The 12,345-nt window shown below is 55.4% G+C and overlaps 1 protein-coding gene across 1 annotated transcript in view; it reads right to left on the bottom strand.

Moving 5' to 3' along the window:
- The window catches only part of ARHGEF17 (Rho guanine nucleotide exchange factor 17), a 58,918-nt gene that overhangs the window by 3,388 nt on the left and 43,185 nt on the right, over positions 1 to 12,345 (bottom strand). The window contains exons 3-18 of the mRNA XM_086340667.1: positions 10,722 to 10,904; positions 7,940 to 8,056; positions 7,631 to 7,723; positions 7,199 to 7,375; positions 6,856 to 6,906; positions 6,506 to 6,615; positions 6,334 to 6,419; positions 4,647 to 4,765; positions 4,133 to 4,346; positions 3,398 to 3,471; positions 2,647 to 2,846; positions 2,058 to 2,356; positions 1,334 to 1,583; positions 970 to 1,056; positions 595 to 662; positions 218 to 366 (exon numbers count right to left, since the gene is read on the bottom strand). Coding sequence (XP_086196793.1) covers positions 218 to 366; positions 595 to 662; positions 970 to 1,056; positions 1,334 to 1,583; positions 2,058 to 2,356; positions 2,647 to 2,846; positions 3,398 to 3,471; positions 4,133 to 4,346; positions 4,647 to 4,765; positions 6,334 to 6,419; positions 6,506 to 6,615; positions 6,856 to 6,906; positions 7,199 to 7,375; positions 7,631 to 7,723; positions 7,940 to 8,056; positions 10,722 to 10,904 — 2,277 coding nt within the window. The remainder of the gene's footprint in view (positions 1 to 217; positions 367 to 594; positions 663 to 969; positions 1,057 to 1,333; positions 1,584 to 2,057; positions 2,357 to 2,646; positions 2,847 to 3,397; positions 3,472 to 4,132; positions 4,347 to 4,646; positions 4,766 to 6,333; positions 6,420 to 6,505; positions 6,616 to 6,855; positions 6,907 to 7,198; positions 7,376 to 7,630; positions 7,724 to 7,939; positions 8,057 to 10,721; positions 10,905 to 12,345) is intronic.

Raw genomic sequence — 12,345 nt, 5'->3', positions numbered from 1 at the left:
AGAGTTCTAACTTACATGTACCTGTAGCCTTCATCAGCTAGAAGCAAATAAGGATTAGAGAAGGCCAGGGGCTGGCCCAGATTCACACAGTGGTCGGGGGAAAGCCCGGACCTCTCAGCTGGTTGCTTTTTTATGGCCCTGTGGTCTCACCTCCTCTCTCATGGGCCTGGCTCACCCCAAGTCACCAATTCCCCAACCCCACCCACATCCCCACTACCTCTAGCTGCAGCGTGTCAGGGCTCAGGACAAGGACTCGGTTCTGGCAGCCACACCACAGCCGCCCACCCACAGACACCATCTTGGTGATGGGGCTCCCCTGAGCACCCAGGGTCACTGATTTGAAGTTATGGGGGTCCCAGAAATGGCCTAGAGTAGGAGTGGGATAAAGAAAACAGCAGATTCAATCTTACATTGCATTTGAGCCTCACCCTCCCCTGAAATAAGGTGCTAATAAATAACCTCATTTATCAATGAGGACACCAAACCCCAGAAAAGACCAGGGAGTTATCAAAAGTCACATCTCCAGACTTGCGGTCTGGAGGCCCCAGCTTGCTCAGGAGGGAGACCCTACTCAGCGGGGAGGGGGACACTCACCTGCTTCTCTTTGGTAGACTACGAGCTCTCCATTGGCCAAAGACACAAACACCTGGTTATTCAGATACCTAGGAAAGGGAAAGGAGTCATGGGGGTTTCAGGAAGCCAAAGGAGGTCCCCTGAGCCCAAGGCATCAGACAGAATGACTATGGCTTCCGAAAGATCACCTCCTCCCACCCCTTGTTCTCTAGGTGGTGGGCACCTGAGTCTAAGAAGAGGCAGTGACTTGCACAATGACACACGGTGTGTGGGAGACACAGTTAGCCTGGGGCACGCCTGTGTGCTCTGTGCCCAGAGGGTGCAGGTGAGCAGAAGGACATCTACGGGTATAGCTGAGAAGGGTGTGAACCAGAAGAGCCATCTGGGGGGCCTTACAGGATGCAGGTAACAGAGGCCGAGTGCTGGAGCTTCAAGCTGTTCCTGCGATCGCGGATGCTGTCAGAGGACTGGTACACGTGGACACTGTGGATCAGTGGTGTGGACCTGTGACAAGTGCTTGGGCACACCAACCCTCCACCTAGCTGCCTCCACCAGCATCTCCTCCACGGCAGGTGCCACCCCAAGGTACCAAAATCCCACTGCCTTCCTGTGGGTTTCAGACCCTCTGGCAGCCCTGGTTGGCAGTATCCTTGAGATCTGACCCAAGGCCCTCCTGCTTCTGCTTTAGGATGCGATATGATTTCTTAAACAGGGACTGCAGGTTCTGGCACCAAGACTCCAGCCTCTCCTGTGTCCCTACCAGCCATCCTCGGTGCCCAGCCACACGGAACTCTGGTAGGCCTCAGGGTCAACGCTCAGCAGGTCCTCCAGGCTGCCGCGGGTGAAGGAGCCACGACTGGACCGACGAAGGGCTCTCCCATCCACGGGACTGGTGCCGCAGGGACCGCCAGGCCCGAAGGAGCCAGACAGTGGCAGGAAGCCAGGCTCCTGTTCCTCCTCTGAACTGGTGGTCTCTGCTGTGGCCTCCTTGGAGCTCGGGGTCTCCTCATCTGATGGAGACAAAAGGCTCTTTCTCCCACTCTGCCAGGCCCAAGATGTGGTATCTTTCTAGGCCCTACTCACCCTCAATGCACCCTTCTGGGTCAAGGTCTTCCACTGCTGTTCTCCCGCCCTCCAGACTCCGCCATCAGTTCAGCCCTTGTTACCCTGATGACTTGACAGCTCAGTGCTACAGGCTCCTGGTCCCAGCTTGGCCACCTCCAATCCACCATCATGGACCAGTTACCACCATCCCCAACAACTCCATCTTCCTCAACTGGCCATTGCAGGGGCCTCAGGATCCAGCCTGACTACCCACTGCCCCTGGGGCCCTTGGTGTCACAGTCCCTGCCCATCTTGCTGGCCCCCAGCGCTCTCTGTGCTAGAATCTTAAGGAGACTGGATGCCATGGTTGTGCTTATCCTTTCTCTCATTCAATCAGCACGGGCTGGGCTGCCCCTCCCTGCCCCAAGCTGGGCACTCACTGCCAAAGCTAGAGGAGATGGTGGACCGGCTGGCCTGGCTCTGCAGGGTCCCCGAGGGGCTGGGCGAAGACTCATCATCCGAGTCGCTGTCAAAGGGCACTAGCTCCGGGCGGGGGTCACCCTCGGCGGGGCCTGGCGTCATCTCCAGGCCCGAGCCCGCTATGGAGATGTGCAGGCATGGCTGGGGCCCTGGATCGGCCAGCGTCGCTGCTTCCTCGTCCGCCGCCTCGACGTCCAGGTCTGGCCCGGTAGGCTCGGGTGCCGTCTCTGGGGGGTTCCTCAGCGACGCAGTCTGTTCCCTGGGAGACAAAGGGTTGGGAATGAGTGTCACTAGGGGCAATGTTCTTGCCTGGAGAATCCCAGGGACGGGGGAGCCTGGTGGGCTGCCGTCTATGGGGTCGCACAGAGTCGGACACGACTGAAGCGACTTAGCAGCAGCAGCAGTAGGAGCTAGGATCTGCCCTACACGTCCTCACGCCCAGGCCCCGCCCACACCCACAGGACACGCCCACCCTCTGGGTCAGGGGCCGGGACTCTCCCTCCAGGCCCCGCCCTTCACCCCGCCTGCCCCCGTCCGGGCGGCCCTCACCGGTGGCAGCAGCGCTGCAGACCTGGCACCGCCCCGATGCAGAGGATGCGAGCGGAGCAGACTGCGATGCAGGCCTCCACATCGGGCTCAGCGCGCAGGCTCAGCAGACACACCTGGCCCACGTAGCCGTCGCTGTTGCACACCCACACCTCGGGGGTGGGCTCGGGGCAGCTGCTCAGGGTCGGGGCTGCGCACGAGAACTGCGGAAGGCGCCAAGGGACAGGGGAAGGTGAATGGAGGAACTGCTGCCAGCTCCACACCGCTCTCCAGGCCCTCCTGGATTCTCAACACACCTTTGGCATACACGTGCACACATACAGCACACGTGACTCTTTACGCATCAAATGCACACATCCTTCTGTGACATACATTCATATATGTCTGTGTACACAGATATCCACACACATATATATACCGCAAATATGGTCACACATACCTGTGTATGTGTAACAAATGAAAAAAATGGTAACTTTGTCCATATGTATATAGACTCATACAAGCATATGAATTAGACACTTGCACATCAATGGTATAGCCTTTGTTCACATGCAAAGATGCATAAATGCATGGATGTACCCATATACGTATGACACATATGTAGTGTCCATGTGCTTGTGCAGAGAGCTGCACTCTCAGACACAGGGAACCACTGCAATGTTCAAGACGTACACAATGCTGGACAAAGAACAAAAACACATGAACACATGCTGGCTTAGAACACACGCGCCCAGGTACCCGGGTGCATACACACCTGCATGCCACTGCGGGTTTTCATGATGGGGATGGCCTTCAGGAATTCAGGGTCTAGACAGCTTTTGCTGGAGGCTGTAGTGGAGATGGATGGACAGACAGACACTGCTTAGCATTCACCTTACCCTGGCCCTGACCTTGCCCATTTCCCTTCCTCTCCTGCCCCTCAGGGTCTCTCTAGGGAGAATGAGGTGACTGGTTGTTATGTCCTGCTTGTCCTTGGCCTCAATTTTCCCATCTGTACAATGTGAGAGGTAGACCCAGAGGTCTCTAAGGATTTTCTATGGACCTGTTCAACAGTGCTCCCTGATCCAGGCCTGCTGTCTGTGTGTGTGGTGGAGGTACAAGGTCCTAGTCACCCACTCCCATGATAGGGCCCCTGCCCTACGCTGACCGTATCCACTGAATCCCTGCCAAAGAGCCCCTAAGTGAGTGAGTGAAAGTCATTCAGTTGTGTCTGACTCTTTGCGACCCCATGGACTATACAGTCCATTGAATTCTCCAGGCCAGAATACTGGAGTGGGTAGTGGTTCCCTTCTCCAGGGGATCTTCCCAACCCTGGGGAAGTCCTGTATTTCTCTGCAGAAGTCTCAGTCCACCCTTCCACTGGCAGGGACTGGAACACAGGACATGGCAGTCCTGAGATTTCTGGCTCCTGATGTCACATACAGCTATAAGATGCTGTCCCCTGCTTGAAGGTTCTGGGAGGAGGACACCACCCTGGGCCCTGGCTTACCCAGTTTCCTCTTGGCCTCATCAAAGGCCTGCTCGAAGCCGAGGCGGGCATCAGGGTGGGGGAAGTCGAAAATGAAGGAGTCGGTGCCCTCGGGCCTCGTGGTGCACAGCTCCAGCTTGGTAGGAGGGAAGGAGAGCGCGTAGCACAGGGCCTGCTTCTCCGACAAGTCCCGGTGCATGGCAGCTGAGAGGTCCCGCAGCGCATCATCCAGGCTCTGCAGGGATAAGGGTCCAGGCCTCAGGGCCTCCCTTCCCTGCTCAGCCTACTCCTGCCCTGGGGATGGGACTGGGCATCTGCCTCTCCCCTCAGACAGAAAACGGGACTCTACTTCCCGGAGACCAAGAGGTAGCCTGGATCCTGCACAGACATGGTGGGCCCTCCCGACTCCCTCAGCTGGGGATGGAGCTGTGTCTCCAACCCGCAGGCCTGGAACATGACTTCCTTCAGAGATGGGATGAGGCTGTACCCTTCCCCCTCAGACCGGGTGAGGGAATCTTAGGCAGAAGAAGCAGACCTGGTGGGGGAAACCGAGGCTCTCCGAGAGCTTGCTCATCTGGCCCAGGGTGGTCAGGTCCTCGTCCAAGCGGCTGATCGCCTTCTGGATGTTCTCTCGATTGGCAGCTTGAGATGCCCCTAGTGGGGACAGAGGGAGGCCATGGGCAGATCCAGAGACAGACAAGGTCAGGCTTGGACAGACACTCCTCCCCTTCCTCCCAACTTGCAGACGGGTGCGGGGAGCAGCCTGACAAACTGAGAGCTTGTAAACCGCCGGACCTTGGGTTAGCATCAACCCCAAAGTTAATGGGCAGCTTGGAGAGAAACTCCAGGCCCGAAAGCAGGGCCTGGGCCTGGTTCACAGCCACCGGCCACAGGGTGTCGGTCCCTTGGAGAACTCCCTGGAAGAGCACATAGAACAAACAGCAGACAGCTCCCAGGTTATGCAGACTCCAGCTGATGCTGGACTGCTGTGGTGGTGCCATCTCCCACAGGGGAAGTCAGCTGGGCAGGCAGAGCCTCAGGCAGTCAAATGTGCTGACCCAGGGACTCAACTCCCCCCACAAAGGAGGGGCAATGGGCTGATGACCTAGATTTCCCTGGTCCTGTCCCATACTTGATCCCTACCAAGTACGGGCCCCACAGACCAGCTCAGCATCCCGCACACTCCACACTGCCTGGCTAGGAGCGTTCACAAATGGGCTGAGTAGACAGCAGTGGAGTGGACTAGACAAGAGAGGCCTGAGGACATCTGCTCCTTCTGAGGGAAACTGTCCCCCAACAACCCTCTACCACCCGGGCAGCCACGCTTTCTTCCCTATGACCCTTCCAGTCTCTGGCCACAGCTGACTGGACCAGGGGTAGACACTTGACCTAGAGGCACTCATTTTATCCACCAGCCTGTTCTTTAGTGAGAAGAGATGAATTGGACCAATAATCAGCTTGCCTTCCTACGTAGGGGCCGGTGTGGGGCAGGCCTGGGTTCACCAAGGGGCTGAGTGAGCCCCTGCCTCACTGGGTCTGACTTGCCTGCCAGTCCCAAGGTGCCCTCACCACCAAATGACCACCCTACTCAGGAGGGTGGACTGCGCCTCCTGGAGCAACTGGGGCTGAGAGCTGAGGGAGAAAGGCCACGAGGCAGACAAGGCCGTGATGGACCACGGGAGTTACGAGGAGGCGAGAAAGCTGAGAGCAGTGAGATCTGGCACAGAGGGGGTGGGCGGGGGTGGGGTGGGGGGAACACGCTCACACCGCAGGAGGAACAGCTCTTTGAAGCTGCCTCAGCTCCCGACAGTCTCAGCCCCAAACCAAAGGATCATTCTAGCCAGCTTTCTGATTGGCCTGAGTTGAGTGTGCCTGTTCCCCAGGCACCAAACTGCTGGACCAGAACAGTGCGCCATCATCTAAGATGAGGTGCATACAGGCACCTGTGCAGTGAATCAACCGCTACGGGCGTGTCTGCGCTCCCTGCAGCACTGCAGCCCCAGTCCCCCGCCAGCCCACGGCAGGCCCCTGCCCAATCAGAAGGTGGTCGGTCTGGCTCCGTGGGACACAAACTGGATCCTGCATGCCAGCACCCTTGGACAGGATGAGAAAGCGAGGCCCAAAAGCAGAAGAGCAGGTGCACAGCCAGCCAGCCTGGTCACGGCTCAAATCCTCCAGGTGGGCTTCTCAGAGGAAGACCCCCTAATACCCAGCACCCCCACCTTTGATGATGTCCGCGTCCTCCAGCGGCAGCTTCCACAGCAGCTTGTACTTGCTGGCCGTGTCGATGACGCTGGCTGCCGTGTACCTGTGGGGAGCAACAGGGGTGCTCTGGCCAAGGCGGGGGAGTGGGCCCAGGGAAGGACAATGGCCTCAAGCACCCTGGCCACTCACAGGCTCATGGAGCTGCGCCGCAGGGAGCCCGACTTCCGCTTCAGGGTGGTGCAGACGATGAGGTCCGTGAACAGGAAGAGGGACCGGTCCTTCTTGCCACCGACTGCCTTCTGTGGGGCCCGAGACAGGATTCAGGCCCAGAGGCCCTCCCTCCTGCCCACCGTGCCCAAGGCGGACAGCCAGGACGAGGGAGGGGAGGGCCTTCCCGATGCCCAGAAGCAAACTGGGACTTGACCCTGGGCTCCTGCTGGGGTGGAAGAGCAGGAGGCCAGAGGGCAGCAGCTGTGAGCAGAGAAGGTAACCAAGCAGGGAGGTGGGGACAGGCGGGCAGACAATGGGACACTTCTTACCACTTCAATGACCATCTCCTGCCTCAGGAACCGCCGCAGAGGGGCCTGGAGCTGTGGGGCAGGAGGGACAAGGCGTCCTGAAGGCTCATTATGAATCCTTTCCCCTCCCCAGACCCTAGTGACCCTTGGCCCCACTCATGGGCCAAGTCAGTAGGAGCAACACGTTGTCCACCCTCTCAATGCTGTGTCATCAGGCCATGGGACATATGGCCAGAAACAGACATGGGGGAGGACACAGATGCGAACCGCGATGGACGCAAACACACTGCAGCCATGAGCACGGTTCCAGGTGGCCGCAGATGTGGACACAGGCATGGGTGGGGCCAGGCGAGACGGCACTCACATCCTCCATGCCCTCGATGTGGGCCTCAATCTCCTGCAGCACGCGGGCGTGCCGCTCTGCCTCCTCAGCACTTCGCACACCCTTGTTGATGCGCTCGGCCACCTGCTTGATGTTCCGCTGCGCGTCCAGCAGGAGAGGGTAGTCCGGGTGGTCCTCAGGCGTATGCTTCAGGAGGTCCTGGGTGGAAATGGGCGGTAAACCCGTTTAGCCTGTCAGGCTCTGGGGCCCCACAGTGACTGCTGGAACAGAAGAGACTGTGGGTAGACTCTAGAGAGAACTTTCCTATCTGGACCCTGCGGCTCCACTAGGTGGGGACCACTAAGCCCCCTGCATCCCCACATGCCTCCAGACTTTGCCCACCTGCCCACCCAGCCCCATGACCTCCTGCCCACCCAGCCCCACGCCTACCTGTCCACCCAGCCCCATGCCCACCTTCACCAGAAGCTCGTAGCGTGGGATCCGCTGCACAGGCTTGATCATGAGGTCGGACAGTGCCTGCTTCTCCTTGTTCTCACGCATGCTTTGCTGAAACCCGAAATAGGGTTGATGGGCACCCAAGTGAGGTATGACCAGCAAAGATGGAAACGTCCAGGGACAGACAGGTCCCCAGTGAGCCCCTCCAGCTCTGAGGGGAGACACGGACCCACAAGCTAGGGCTCTGGGGTCCAGGATGGGGGCTCCTGAGACCCCCAAAGCTGACCCAAGAAGGGTGGCCTCCATCCCCCTGCCTGGCCCAGGTACCTCCAGGAACTTGAGAAAGGCAGGCCTCGCCTCCTTAGCCACACGCACAGCATCCTTCGCATTGAGAAAGTTATCGATGTAGGCAGAGTAGATGTTGACCAGGACGTCCTTGGAGAACTGTGGATGAAGAGGCAGGTTGGGACCCTCAAGGTGTCCCCTCCCCACCTCACCCTGTCCAGGTTTCCACTGATTCACGAGCCAACATCTAACTCTTCCCTCCATCTGAAAATGACACGGTCTCTAAGGGATGGGGCATGTGCTACCACTGTGATGTCTGTACATGTCATATGTATGACTGTGTGATTAGGCGTGTGCATGTGCGTGCAGACACACAGGTGCACTCAGACCAGGCTCTCTCCCTCCCAATGGGGCATTTCATCCCCTGGTCTCCAACCAGGCAGGTCTCCCTCCTCGCTGTCAGCTGAGTGACACAAACTTGTTCCTGCTGCTTGGCTTTTGTTCACGTAATTCCCTCCAGCAGGAAGGCCCCTCCCCCATCCAAATCTCACCCACCCTGGCAAGGCGGAGCTCCAGTTCTGCTGCCTCCAGGAAGCACTACTACCCTGAAGAAGGCTCAGCTTGGAACTATACCTGGCCTCTGGCCTCCCTGGCCCCTCAAGGCAAGCCTGCCAGCTCCAGGGAGTAGGTGCTCCCATCCCTCCCAGTATGCTCTGCCCGGTGGCTAACACCTGATGGCTGGGCTCAATGTGGATGTTCTCGGCAGAAGCCCCAGCTGGGCATTAGGACACCCCAGTGCCTGTCTCAGCTGCGCCATGGAATGACTAGCTGACCTGTGGTGGTGTTTCTGGTCCCCTCTGGGTCTCCAAATCCATGTTTCTAGGTTCTTAATGCCAATCCCCACCCCCCATCAGATGTGCTGCAGGGCAGAGGCTGATGCAGCTCAGGGATAAAGACAGCCTCCCCTGAACTCCGCCCAGTCCTGGGACAGGACATCCTACGCCGACCCCTCCGGGGGAACCAGGGCTTCCACTGCTACCCTTGGTTAACATCAAGGTCCAGACAGGGAGGGGATAAACCCAGTGACACTGAGGGCTGAGACAGACTGGAGATGTCAGCACTCAAGCTGGGGTCCCACCACCGCCAAGCCAAGGTTCCTGTTACAGCAGTTTCCAGGTCAGCAGGCACCTTCCAAGACCTTCTTAGTAAGCCCAAGGCCCACCCCATCACATCACAAACACATGCAAACACACCCACATCCCATAGAAATAGATTAAGTGTTTTTCACTAGTAGAATTTTCTGGAAGGAGTTTTAGAGTTTTATTTTTGAAATTATTTGGCTCTGAGTAAGCATTTAGTTTGTGTTTCACTATGATTTCTCATTCATCATCATGCTTTTTTTGGAATTCTGGCAAAATAAAATGTAACTTAAGTTTTTTCAAATGTAATTAAACTATGTAAATGAATACTAAATTTAACAATTACAGAAAATGGCATGTTATGTTTTGCAGACATTTAGTTGAATGTTTATTCGTTTCACTTTTACAGTCCTTTTTAAATTATCAAGCCAATGCCTTTCCTAAGGTCTCAATCACTGTTGTAGGATTTTAAAAAGCTCGCAGGTGGAATTTTGTCTATGGTGAAAGGGACAAGGGGTGGGGCAGAGCATGGGCGCTGGAACCAGGTTTTTTGGGTTGAATCCTCTACCACTTACTGTGATTTTTTAAAAAATATCATTCGTTTATTTATTCGGCTGCACTGGGTATCAGCTGCAACATGCAGGATCTAGTTCCCTGACCTGGGATTGAACCCGGGCCCCTATATTGGAAGCGTGGAGTCTTAGACTCTGGACCACTAGGGAAGTCCCTTACTAACTGTCACTTTGATCGGGTTATTTTCTCTCTCTATGTGGCAGAGTCATCAACTTTATTTTGTGCTTGTGGGTTTTTTTCTTTTTTTTGGCCTCGCACCACACAGCTTGCAGGATCTTACTTCTCAGATGAGGGTTTGAACTCAGGCCCTCAGCTGTAAAAGCATGGAGTCTTAACCACTGGACCTCCAAGGAATTCCCAGAATCATCAGCTTTAAACTTGGGAATAATCAATCATAGCTACCTCCTTAGTGTCATTGATATATATACTGTATTTAGAATACCTAGCACATAATAAATGCCAAATAGCCATTATTATTAAAACGCCTGATGGAGAAAAGTGCTAGTCAGGACTAGGCCGGTGTCAGCATCAAGCCCAAGTCCAGGGTCAGGACCAGGACAACTGTTTACATTCAGGTTAAAGTAGGGGTTGAGGTCAGTACCATCATCCATTTGAGGTCTGGGTCATAGTCAGTGGCAGCTCAGGGTCAGGCAGGACTAGGGTCAGGTCAGTGTCAGCAACTGGTTTGGGGGTTTAGTCGTGTCCGACTCTTTGCAACCCCATGGACTATAGCCTGCCAGGCTTCTCTGTCCATGGGATTTTCCAGGCAAGAATACTAGAGTGGGTTGCTATTTTCTTCTCCAGGGGACCTTCCCCACCCAGGGATCGAACCTGGGTCTCCTGCATTGCAGGTGGATTTTTTACCAACTGAGCTACCAGGGAAACTGTCAGCAACTGGGGCTGGGTCCAAGGTCAGGGTGTCTAGCTGGGGTTGGGCTGTCAAGATCAACCCAGGATCGGGGGTCAGTGCCAGTGTCTCGCAAGCTCTAGGGGTTGGATCGGGGATCCGAGTCCATCTCGGAGGTGGGGGTGGGGTCCAAGGCCGCATCCGGTCTCTCGGAGCGGCAGGGCTGTGGGGCGGGGGTGTAGCAGTGGACGGCAGGGCCACTCACCGACTGGACAAGCAGGTCTCCCACCTTCTGCTGCGCGTGCCAGTTCTGCACACAGTGCCGCACCTGCTCCAGGAACTGCTCGTGGTGCTCCAAGAGCTCCGGGATCTGGTCGAAAATCTCATCCACCAGTGACGGGTCACAGAGCAAGGAGTTCTCCGGCTGCTTCAGTGGCTGCATATAGCCCTGGAGGAGCCACAGGGTCGGTGCCAGTCCCCTCAGAGAGATGGCACCCCAGCCCGCCGGCCCAGGTATACACAAAATCACCTGGGCCTGCTGCTCAGTGGCCCTGCCTCCAGGATCTCCCTCATTAACCTGGGAGCTCCAGGAGGGCGATGGAAAGATCTAGCCCCATCACCCTCACTCAGCAACCAGGGTCTGGCACAAGTTGGGGGTGAGGGGTGTCAGGAAAGATTTGTTGGATGTGTGAATGAACAGAGCTTAGAGTGAGGAAAGCAAGAAGACTGGGCTCCTGGGAGACTCCACACACTAATTCAGCAAATTTTTTTTTGCGCATTTACTATGTGCCAGGTACTATTCTAAAAACTGGGAGACAGCAGTGAACAAGAAAGGCCAAAATCCCTGCCCAGATCGAGCTTACAATCTAGTCAGATGAAATACACAAATTAAATATATAAATAAATAAAAACCACGTCATCGAATCTAAGATGCATCAGTACTCTTCTTTACCTCAAAAAAAAAAAAAGCTGTCAATTAAGTTATTATAGGCCATCAACTATGGGATGAACCTGGATTTCAGAGATGGTAAAATGTGAAGAATGTGTTTTAGAATCAATTACATGCAGAAATCCTGTGGTAAATTAAAAGACCATAATTGCTGTGGGTTAAATAAAGTAGAGAGAGGTATGGAAGGGTATATGGAAAGTTATTGAAGGCTTATTTGACAATATCCGAAACACTGTTTTCAGATCTTCTGGTCAATTAATGACTAAAACTCCCATTTTTCACTTCAAATCCACATTCAGAGCTATTTCCTGAGCTTGAATAGCCCTGCTCAGTGGCTAGTGGCTCATGTAGATGTCGCCCTCTACTGGCCTAAACTGTAACTACAAGCCAAAGAAACTAGGCTGTTTGAAAAAGTATATGGAATGCTGCAATCAAATTTACATCAAACATAAAAAAAAAAAAATAGCTTGTTCTAAAACAAGTTTGAGAAAGTAAAGCTCAACGGAATGCTCTCGCCTGGTCTGAGATTCTGGAAAGGCAGAGGGGGCGGGGGTGACAGGACACACGCAGCCTTTCTCTCACAGCTCCCAGGCTAGTCTGAGCCCCGGCAGGATCTCTGCCAGGGTCTGCTGCCCGAGGAGTGGGAGTTAAACCGCTCACTTCTGGGTCCTAGCGCCTCACACAGAAGCCTGCATACCAGTTGGAGGAAAGAATAAACAGCAACAGGGACCTCGATGGAGAACCTGCTAGGAGCCGACACCTGCACTCACCCACCACACACTTGCTGAGCAACTACTGTGCGTCCTGCTTTCTAAGCACGAGCTGCATCTGCGGGCAGACAAAAGTCCCTGTGCTTGTGCATCTGACAATTTAGTGGACGGAGGGAGACAACAGCACCCTAAGTGACAAGATTATTACAGTGCATTAGAAGGTAGTAAGT

This window comes from Bos grunniens, chromosome 15, assembly GCF_055505025.1.
Source record: "Bos grunniens cultivar Pamir isolate PY7600 chromosome 15, Bosgru_T2T1.0, whole genome shotgun sequence".
NCBI lineage: Eukaryota > Metazoa > Chordata > Mammalia > Artiodactyla > Bovidae > Bos > Bos grunniens.
This window is presented reverse-complemented; position numbering and strand designations above follow the sequence as displayed.